General features: G+C 43.7%; 1 protein-coding gene across 1 annotated transcript; it reads left to right on the top strand.

Moving 5' to 3' along the window:
* Positions 1-833: 833 nt before the first annotated feature.
* Positions 834-1,163, top strand: smim36 (small integral membrane protein 36). Its single transcript, XM_085415402.1, has one exon. The coding sequence runs from the start codon at positions 834-836 to the stop codon at positions 1,161-1,163; it is 330 nt and encodes a 109-aa protein (XP_085271528.1).
* Positions 1,164-11,738: the final 10,575 nt, after the last annotated feature.

The raw sequence follows: 11,738 nt of genomic DNA on the forward strand, positions 1-11,738 counted from the left end.
TTAGCTAATCTTAGCTAATGTTAGCTAATGTTAGCTAGCCCGCCAACATGGACATGTTAGTTGATACCCATCAGAGCAGCTAGCTGGCTAATCTTAGCTTATTGTTATACAAAAATGACATCTGAAGCCAACATTATGTATTTTTCTCCTTGTGTGAGTTAAAGCTGTGACTCTGAGGGTTCAAGGATAAAGTTTTCTTATAAAAGAGCAGCTTAGGGCACAGAGGAGCTTTATCAGGATCTACTAACAGCAGTACTCTCAAAATTGCATGTTTAGAGCAGCCTGCTGTGGGCCCTTATTTCCTTTTAATATAATTGAATTTCAAATGTAAAAATAATCTCTGAGTGACATAATAAACAGTTGTTTTAATACATATTACATGACTCCTAAATCCCCAAAGCAGCGCTTATGGCAGGCTGACAGGTGTGTGCTGCAGCCGGCCTCCATTTTGAGAGTATGGTTTTTGCCACGGCGCTGGACGTGTAGCTGGCAAAATCAAAATGGTGGCTTAAGTTATTAAAACTGAGCAGCTTTCGTCATTGGCTGCTGAACGTCAAGGTTGGAGGAGCAGCGAGGATTAATGTCCTTTAAAGCACAAAGCCTGCTGTCACTGCCCGCTCTCTCTCTCTCTCAGCTGATCCCGTCATCTCATCATCCCACGCCGTCCTCTGCTCTCTTTTGCTCTTTCTCTCTTTCCGGCCAGCTGTCCAGCCGACGTCCATCACTGCGGGATTTTTTTCTGCTTCTCTCTCTCATTTCCCCAGATTTCCCTTTCTTTCTTTTCCCACCATCTCTTCCTCCTCTGGATCCGGGCCGAGATATGAAGCGGCACCATGGGTTTTATGGAATTCTACCTGGAGATTGACCCCGTCACCCTGAACCTCATCATCCTGGTCGCCAGCTATGTTATCCTGCTGCTCGTCTTCCTCATCTCCTGCATCTTGTACGACTGCCGTGGCAAAGACCCCACCAAGGAGTACGCCCCTGACAACACGCCAGCGCCACCCAGCCAGTCGCCCATACGCCTGGTGGTCATGCAGAACTCGCCCACCACCACCCGGTACGAGCCCAACAACAAAGCGGGCCACGCCGAGCTGCCGACGCCAGACCTGAGCCGGGATAGAGGAGAGCGGGAGCGGGAGAAGAGGAGTACTCTGGTCTGAGAGGAAGAGGAAAGTTCAGACGGATAATCATGAAGTGCTGCTGTTTCATTCTCAGACTCTTGTTTTTTAAATTGAACATCCCGGATGGCGCCGAGGAGTCAGCAGGAGGTAAGGCGTCCCGAGGAGGCCACTCAGCAGGCCTTTGGTGGGTTTGATGGAGGTACTGGTCCATGTTTGATGGAGGTACTGGTCCATGTGTGATGGAGGTACTGGTCCATGTTTGACGAAGGTACTGGTCCATGTTTGATGGAGGTACTGGTCCATGTTTGATGGAGGTACTGGTCCATGTATGGTGAAAGCAAAGAGAATCATTGTGCTGCTGTGTTTCTTTGGAAGACCAAACCTTGTTTTAATCCCTGTTGAAGACAAACACTCTGGATCCTTTGTTGATTCTCATTCATGTCCAAGTCTCTATGATGGATTTGTGGCCCGATGTTCTGAGATAATAAATATATAGTTTAACTATAAAAAAAAAAGAATCGATAAAGCTTTTTCTTCTTCTCTGACTTTACGGGGACCCCGCCAACCACCTGACCTACATCATGGGGACTCCTACATTCTGAGGACCTTTGTGAAGCTTGTTTATTGGTTCATTTTGGGGTTAAGTCACAGTTTACAAGTAAAGGGTGAAACGTGTGTGTGACCGTGTGTGTGACTGTGTGTGTGACTGTGTGAATGTGTGTGACTGTGTGTGACCGTGTGTGTGACTGTGTGTGTAACTGTGTGTGTGACTGTGTGAATGTGTGTGACTGTGTGTGACCGTGTGTGTGACTGTGTGTGTAACTGTGTGTGTGTAACTGTGTGTGTGACCGTGTGTGACCGTGTGTGTGACTGTGTGAATGTGTGTGACTGTGTGTGACCGTGTGTGTGTGACTGTGTGTGACCGTGTGTGTGACTGTGTGTGTAACTGTGTGTGTAACTGTGTGTGTGTAACTGTGTGTGTAACTGTGTGTGTGACCGTGTGTGTGACTGTGTGTGACCGTGTGTGTGACCGTGTGTGTGACTGTGTGTGTGTAACTGTGTGTGTAACTGTGTGTGTGACCGTGTGTGTGACTGTGTGTGACTGTGTGTGTGACCGTGTGTGTGACTGTTACCTGTGCTAACACTGACACAGTAAAGTCTTGGTGCCACCTGCCAGGCCATCAGTTCTTCTTTGACTGTGAGGTCCGATGACGGCTCTTTATCATCTGGACCTTCTCGTCCTCACATTTGCACCACTAACACATAAGTGTCCCAGTTACTCAGCCCCACAAACAGATCCTGGGCTCTGCGCTCTTCAACAAGAGTGCAGTTTTAATTCTAGGTGACTCTTAAACTGCTTGGTGCTATGTCAGCATTAACCAGCTTCTCCTGAATAAAGCTGCACTCACATACAGAGCAGCAGCAGACTGCGTCCTCCACCCCCAACCTAAGGTCCCAGAGGACTCGGACTCTTAAGCTTTGGTCCTGACGCTTCAAACCAGCCTGTTAATCCCCCGCCTCTCCCCGCCCACCATCACACAGATCAAATAAGCTGACAACATAAACCCTCACTGGACAGGAAAATAATCAATGGAAAGACTTTGGGGTCAACGTCACTCATCCTTTTGACGTATGCTGGACAGCAGGGATAACTGTTTGGATGCTCGATTGTATGGGTTAATGTTCACAGCTGTGCAGCAGATGTTGGTGTTATTGCAGATTTACTGGGTGGTGTTAAAAGAATCTGATGGAGGAACTCTGATGATGTTTGTTTGGAGGGAAATCCTGTATTTGATTCATCTGTATCTGAGAGAACATCCTGTGTTTATGTTGTACTGAAGGAGACACCAACATCAGTGATGGAGACCATTTGTGCACTAACACAGCTGGAGCAGAGTATGGGTGGTAACATCAGATCATGTTCTTTGGTACTTCATGTGTCAGCAGAACATTTAGCATCCTTTTAACAAAAAGCTCCTCCTACATTAGCTCTGAGGTGCTTTCCATCTCCAAGCTCAAGAACAAACTCAGCGTGGAGCTGTTCTTCACTGATGGTCTGCAACAAGTGGAACCACCAAGTCACGGCCATCGGTTTGTTAGAGCAGCGCCAACATACTGAGCACGTCGTTAACGACACGCTTCAAAGGTTCAAACAAATCGGATGAGTTGGAATTTAAAGAAAAACTTAAAAATGCTTCAATTTGTGCCTGAAATGACTGAAAAGCTGTTAAGAACAGAGAATAGTAGAGATCAGAGTATTCACTGTGGTTTTTTCCTGTTCTTTTCCAGGGTTTTGGCCTCACCTGCAAATCGCAGAATTCCCTCCAGTTCCCACCACTGACCTCCGCTCACCTACGGCGCCATCAGCTCACCGTGGATCTGTGGGATTCTGGAGATTTGGCCTCACGGAGAGCTGCAGAAACTTCAGACCTCACAGTGTGTGAACTTGAAGTCATCAGCAGCAGATTCTCCATCTCACCTCAGTGCTGATGTGACCCCAACCCGCCAGACTGACAAAGACTGTGAGGGTGGTGTCAGCACCTTCCCTGAAACCACAGAGTGTGGTATCACTGGAAAACTGAAGATAGCAGTGATGGAGCAGGGCGCTGGCTGCGGTTCTTCAATGGATGCCATCTTATCCAGGAGGAACGCTCCTCGCTACCCTGCAGGAGTCTCACTGTTGAGTCTGACGACTGAACGTTTAAGGAAAAAAACTACAGTGCACTGTATTCAATCCTTAAATGCACACGTTAATGATCTAAGTATGCTTCTTCATTTTGAGTAAATCAGAGCTTCAGAAGAGCCAATCAGCTTGGTGTTCATGACGACGTCCAGTTACGATGACCCTGTTAGCGTTTCCCACGCCACTAACGAGAAATCCAAACGTGTTTTTAAAAGCTGAGGCTGACACCCCTATGTCCTACAGAGGTAACTAAGGTTACAGACAGCATGTTTTCAAACCCCACCCCCTCCTTCCCTTTGCCTCGCTGTGGCAGGCAGCGTGTCCGTGGACAGGAATCGCCAGGGGCTGAATCTTATACACCTGCCACACATCGGGGCCATAATTGGGACAGGAGCCACTTTGATTTATTTCTTGTGCTTTGAGTCTGTGATACTGATGTGGATGACAACACAAACACCATCACATCCAGTCAGAGGATGATACTGGTGCCCAGTTTGCAGCAGGGGGAACCTTTAAAGGTTGTGTTGCTAATAACAAAAAGGCGTTCATGGAAGCTCCTGAACAGGCAGCCATATTCTGTAAGCTGCATTTACAGCGCTTAACAAACGTGTCACCACACCAACACAGTGTCACAGCTGTTGGTAATGACCTGAACCAGCTTCTGTAACGTTAGCCCGGCTGTATGTGCAATCACGTCAGTCTAAATATGTTAAATGTTACAATATAGTTTCTGTTTTTATACATTCATTTTCAGATTTACTGGTTTACAAAAAATAAGAAAGAAATTGGGGTTAAAAAAAAAGCAAATTTAGTTTATTTGCCAAATAAACGAAAATCAAACGTTATTATTAAACAAGTTTTGACAGATGTTCTTGTTTTATGATCTCTGGTCTAACAGATTTGTTAAGCTCTGTAGCTGCACAGCAACAATAAACTCTGTCTTCTATCATCTGTGAAAACAGCTTTAAATTTAAATATGATTTTATTTGATGCCGTGTTGACAGTTTCCAACATGACACCAGTGTCTGCCATGTCTGCTGTTCCCGTCACGCCACTGAGAATGTTGTAAACATAGCTGGCGACTGCGTGTGACTAAGAACCTTTTTGAATTAGCCCGTCTCCATAGTAACATCAAAGCATCACTTTCTTAAATCATCAGACATTTCTACGAGTACATAAACAACCATTTTAACCAGTGAGACTTCAAACAGCTGCTTGTTATCATTCAATGCAAACTCTTTCTGTTGACTCTGTCACAGTTTCACTTTCAGTTTGTGCACGTCCTCGTTATGTTGTCATACCTGTTGTCTGCTGGGCCACGTTAGAGCCTGCCACGTGGACACAGCCTCTCACTTCCTGTTACATTTGTAACGGAAATGTGAAAAACTGGTTTGAAAACCTTCCAAAAATTATTTTAATGAACCAACACAGAAACGTAATCATTCGAAGCATCAGTAAAACTCACGTTTTTAAACAGAGAACTGTGTTTTACATATTAAACAAACAAACAAAAAAAAGAACCATAAAGTAATTAATAAATAATAAGAAATAAAAAAACTAGTCATTACCTGATTGTGCTGTAGCACCTGTAGCGCCGCATGCTGGGTCAGATCAGGTGATCAGGTGAAAACAGGTGATGTTGCTCGGCGGCTGCGGCTTTCTGACAGTCGAGCTCCAAACGTGTCAATACAAACAAAATGAGAAAATGTTATAAAAATAAAATAAAACACACCGTTTTAACAGCTTTTGTGTTACATTTACTCCCCTCAGTACAATCTCATTCACACTGACGACACAGAAATGCCTGCTGGTCTGGTTTACGAACCCAGCGCCAAGGCTAACGTCATAACGCTAACGTTCACATTTCCACCATTTGGTGGTTTTCTCATGTTAGTAAAACCTGAACTTAGAAGTTACAAAAATAAATACTGTTGTGCTTAAAAGATCATGAATAGTTTAAATTTTCATAGACACACTTTGTAATGATTTTGCAGCACCTGTCCAGTGTCTGCTGGGCCTACCTACGAACACGGCGCGGTGGCTAGCTGAGCGAAGCAGTCCAAGCTTTCACCAACTCTTCCAACTTTCCTGATATTTGCAACAAAAAACAAAAACAAAACACAAAAAATCAAATGTAGTTTTGTAAACTGTAGTTAACGCATCCTGTTACCATTTCATCCAAATGAAAGAAAGAAAGAAAGAAAACCTGGAGCTGCGAGCCGAACTCTGGAGATTCTCTTTGATTTGTTGATGAAATCAGTATCTCATGTTTTTAGGTCAGTTTAGTGAGACTGTGCACACACAGCCTGACTTTACTGTAGTTCTGTGATCTGTTCAGTAAAAAACTACAAAACTTTAATTAAATTTTTTTACTTTTAAATAATCATTTGAAAAAAAATCTCAATATAAACACTGAGTTTCTACAGAGACGATCACACTGACGCTGCCACACCCTGCTCGCTGCCAGCTGGGCCAGACTGCAAACTAAACCAGTAGGTTATTTTACACTTTTAACCTTCAGGAGATCAAGTCAGCAAAACCTGAAAGACGTTAAAAATGTTTAAAACACAAAAGTGCTGTTGTAAATATAAAAACTCGGAATACTTCCACTTTTGTGGGCGGGTTAGATCAGATCAGCAGTACTCCTGTGGCAGCACAGTCCGCTGGGCTGAGTTACCTGAGTTACCTGTGTGCCCTTCAAACACGACAGAAATGCTGCTATAGATCAACAATGCAAAAGCAAGTAATTTGAGTTTTTTGGGTACACATGGTGATAAAGTCGCAGCCGCTGCTGCGCTGCCTGCTGGGCCAGTTAATGAGCTAATGAGAGCTAGCTTTATGCTAAATTAAAACCTTTATCAGTTAATTGATCCATGTGATCAGACGTGTTGGAGTAATGTTTGTAGTTTGGGTCTGCTGCTCTGATGCTTTCTGTGATTCAAATATCCATTTGATGTTTCTGGAAACCACTGTGGCTACAGACTGGTTTAATCCCGCTCCCTTCCTGAAACTACAAAATCCTCCTTGACCAGATAGACTCCGCCCCCACCGCTCATTGGCTCTGGCACTGCCTGACATATGATCCTGCCCCGAGTCTTTTTTAGAGGGCTTGTGCCACAGAGGCCGTGCTGGAGCAAATCCTCTTATATAAAACAGCACAGCCAGCTGAGCAGCCCACCAATGGCTGCGTCGTATCTGTAATATGAATTGCACAATTATCCGCCCGTCCATGTTTCATGTTTGGGGATTATATCGTGGCCACTGCTGCGTATTAGGAGGATGTATTGTGTATTTGCTGATGTCTTTTTGTCTGTGGGGAAGGTTACGTAAGCTTCAGGTTGTCAACAGGCTCTGACTTCATTACGTTCTTACATACACTCATCATGAGCCACAGCACAGAGGAAACGAACAGAAGCCCAAAGTCATGGTGCTGAGGTCACGCTGCTGTAATCAAACCAGCTCCACTTCACTCCAGATACACAAATATCTAAAAACACATCAAAGGTCGCAAGTTAAGGTTTCACCAGAGTGTCAGAAACACTTTAAATGGTTCAAAATGTATCTGAAGTGAACTGCTTTGTTTTAGTTTGGCCCATTTTCCCTGGTATTTTCTGATGATGCATGTTCCCATATCGTATAACATGCAGCCATTGCATTGCACTTACCTTTCTAAGGCAACCCCACATTTAGGTTTTCTGCTGATCTGCAGACACATGTTACTGCAGCTGCTGATTAAAGAGGTACTTCAGACCATAAGCACAAAGCCTTGTATTAATGATCTGTTATTCCTTTCTGTGATGAAAACATTACAGTTTAGATACTCCTGGATTTTGTGGTTCATGCTGTATGTTCAGACAAATACGAGCTGTAATGTTTTTAAGGAAATCACACTAATGATGTCACGGTTTTCTTTTCAAGTCTGTCACTGTGTAATGGAAATTTCTACTTGATCCCAGTGTACAGAAACATGAAAATCTATGAATAAACGAGTGGAAACTAAACAGCTGTTTACCAGTAGAAAAGCCCCAATGGCCTCATTCTGTTTACATATTAAGCCTTTAAAAATTATTTTAATACATCTCCACTGCATGTGACATTTATACTCAGAGTGACGCTCACAGCAACAGTGAACAACATGAGCTAATGCTAGCTTACAAATCAAGTCCACTAATCGCTAAAGTCACCAAACAAGCAGAAGATCAACTCAAACTCCACATAAGGAAACAAACTAGAAACTGATGTGACCTTACACAGGATACATATAGCTACTGTAGCTGGCTGTATCCCAATTCAGGGTCTGCAGCCTTAAAGTACGCATTTCAAGGCCGATTACGTCACAGCGGCGCGCCGAAGGCTGTCCCAATTCAAAGGCTGCTCGAAATGCGGCCCTCAAATGCGTCCTTCATTTCCCTGAATTTTAAGGCTGTAGCAGTGCAGACTTCGTGGTCCCATATATCCCACAATTCATAGTACGGCAGTCGGTGTGGATAAATTTGCCGAAAAAAACGGCGGATGAGGGGCGGCCGAAGAGCAAACTTTAAGTACTGAATATTATGTCACTTATTTATGTGCAAATGTTTAATAACAAAGAACATTAAAACATTACTCTTGGCCACATGTCAGCAAAGTCATGTGACATTAATGACGTTTGTACTAACTTGGTTTTAAAGCCTTTACTTTAAAATATACGCCGTTCAATAGCTGAGCTTAATCTCACAGAGAATGACCAAAGCTCATGTAGAAACAAACAAATGAACAAAATATGTTCTCCTTCATTTCTGTCAAACACAGCTGTATGACACGTTTCCAGCTGTTAGTATCATGGTTGCTAGGCAACCTGGGTAGTGCGACGGATGCTTTTTTTTTTTTTTAACTTTGTTGACAAACAACAGTATCAGTGCAACGGAGGCTTGACTGTCCCATTACACAAGCCTCGCACGTCCGGCCTCAGCGGTCTTTAAGTACGCGGCCCTTGAGGATCGTTGAGGCTGCGTACTTTAAGGCTGCAGACCCTGAATTGGGATACAGGCGCTGTGTCCCAAAGCCTAGGCTGCATCCTTTGGAGGACCCGGCCTTTGTCTCCCGTGTTTGGAGCAGCCTTCGAATTGGGACCGCCTTCGTCGCCTGGCTGTGACGTAATCGGCCTACAAATGCAGCCTCAGTTTTGGGACACAGCTTGTAATCATTTATCTCTATTAGCAGTTAAATGTCATGGTCTGCAGGGCAGACTGAGTGAAGGTGTGTGGACCCAGGCGCGGACACAGGTGAGGAGATGGGAGTAACTTTAAACAAGGGCGAGCCGTTTATTATGGCTGAATAACAAGGGTACAAAACAAAAGCTACAATGAGACAGTGGCGAGAGCTAAACCAAAACCTAAAAATGACTGTGTGCACGACTCGTACAGGTGCATGAAGAAACTATGAATTACATGAATTCGCTAACATGACATGCATGAACTCCTCCACCCGCTACACTTAACCTGACCTGAGGGATGGAACACAGACAATGCGCTGACAAACACGGGGCTTAAATACACTGAGGGATAACGAGGTGAACGAGGCACAGAAGGAGAGCACAGCTGGGAGTAATCAGACAGGACAAGACCAAGGTGAAGCAAAACTCAATACATTGACATAGGACACAGACTTTCAAAGTAAAACAGGAAACATATCAGACACGGATTTGACTAGGAGATAAAGCTGATGGGGAGACAGCAACCATGGAACCCAGAACACAGGGAAGCCACATAACAAAGCCAAAAACTAGAACTGAAGAAACACTAAAAGACTAAGGAACTTAACACCATGTGAAGAAACCAAAAGTACAAAACTCATAAACCACTGGGTCACCAACCCAGCACCATGACATTAAATTAATGTTTGGTAACATTAGCCAGCAGAAGGTCCATGAAGATGACTGTTACCCATCCTTCTTCTGCTAACACTGAAAAACTGCAAGGTTTGACTTTGGCTAATTCACCCAAGCTGGTCATGTTCAAATTATTTTAATCAGTTAATGTTAGCCATAATCACTAAAGTTATATAGCGTAGCTAAGCTAAAGCTAGCTGGCTAAATATAACATTCTGGTGAAAAAGTCATACCTGAGCAGAAATGCTAGTTGGCTAGCTCGCCAAATTACTTCAGCAACTAGCGTGACTGTGATACTAACTTCTGTTAAACAGTTTTTCTTTCAGCATCACTAAATCACATCATTTATCTTCTACAGCAATAGCTAACATGGGGGAGTTAGCCTGCTAGCGGACATTGGTTCAAATATTTTGCTAAGCTCTGAAGGGGAAAATGACAACATCATGCTGCGGTACATTAGGACTAAAACACTCTGTAGGGGGTATTGTGTGTTCTCGCTCAGTCTGAAATGACTGAAAAGTGCTCAGCTGTCAGCGTGTGATGGTCTGAACTGTGGGATTAGCAGAACATCCTGATCTGCTGCCTTCCACTTTGAGAAAGTGGCATTACATAATGACATTTCCAGCTGAGTGGGGCGATACAGGCGTTCATCTACGTGACTGCATGAATCAGAAGAAATCTGCGTGTGGGTGTACACCGGGATTAAAGCGGCACTCGACCCAAAGAGTCAGCAGTCACATCTCTGTATGAGGGACCTGATTTTTCAGGCAGCAAGAGGACATCAGGATTAACAGATAACGCACGCCAGCGGCCTTAAATCATGAATGAAGTTTAAAATGTTTTGCAGGAATTAGAAATATTTATCCTCGCCCTGAAAGGGACGATTCAGCTTATAATTAAAGTCTCTAAAATGGCTTGACATCAGTTGTTTAACCCCTAAAGCTTCCTCACCTGTGCATAATCACTCACAAAGTGGTCCTTCGTTTCCATTAACAGGGCCCCTTCACTTAATGAGCCATTCAGTCTGATTGGCAGGTTAATGCACACCTCTGCTAAACGAGTTCATTCTTCTCCTGAAGGCTTGCACTGCTTCCACAGATGACAGTGAGAAGAACTAATGAGTAATAAATGAAAAACTATCTCACTCTGCTGCTGGTTACAGCCTCCTCACTGCTGCACAAAATGTTTCCTTCTGTACATTTTGTCCCAGAAAAGTTGGTGTTTCCAAGAGAGAGTGAAATAAGATTAATGTGAGACTGTCAGAGACGGAGAGAGAGATGAAGTGTTGTTAGCTGTAGGCTGAGTATAATCTGGGCTGCAGGTTAATTAACAAGAGTCCCAACAAAGATCCAAACCAGAGTAAAGGTTGGACACACCTGAGGAGCTGACAGGTAAACATGGAACAGGTGGAAGCTACGGTGGCCCTGAAATGTCAAACACACTACAACTTCAGAAAATACCAGCAAATAGAAAAATGCTACAAAAGAGAAAGGACACTGAATAAAACACAACGGCAATCATGTGATTTAAACACACGATTGCTGTTGTGGGTTTTTATTCTTTTATTTTGTATTTTATTAAACTTCAGTTGTGTTTTGTATTTCTTTATTTAACCTGTCCTGTCCCAAGAGGAGCACCGCGGACTCTCTGTAGGCTCCCCTGTTAATGTTTTTATTTTAATGATTTTATTTCATTATTCAGATTATTTTGTTTGTGGATGTTATGCTGGAGCAGACGGGGGTGAAAGATGAGAAGAAAGGAGAGAAATGGGAAAACAAACAGGGGAGGCGAGAAAAGAGAAAAAAGTTGAGGGTGAAGTAAACAGACAGGATGGGTCACTGAGCTGTGTCAGATACAACATGCTGAAATAAGCACTGTGATCACACTCAGATGCACTGTATATTTACTGACATTTATTATGAAAGGGTTCAAAGGAAGGTGCTGCCTCCTTGTGGTCATCAGCCGTCTGAGCTTTTGTGGAGGTTTTTCTAACGGCCTTCACCACGAGGACACATGAACTTTACATCAAACCACAAAAGAAATGATCCTCGTGTTCATAGGA

Source organism: Rhamphochromis longiceps, linkage group LG8 (assembly GCF_057381845.1).
Source record: "Rhamphochromis longiceps isolate RC_006_pf linkage group LG8, R_longiceps_female_GT1.1, whole genome shotgun sequence".
NCBI classification, from domain to species: Eukaryota; Metazoa; Chordata; class Actinopteri; order Cichliformes; family Cichlidae; genus Rhamphochromis; species Rhamphochromis longiceps.

What these genes read in the sequence shown, in the direction of transcription:
- smim36 (XM_085415402.1), top strand. Translation starts at nt 834, where the DNA reads ATGGGTTTTATGGAATTCTACCTGGAGATTGACCCCGTCACCCTGAAC.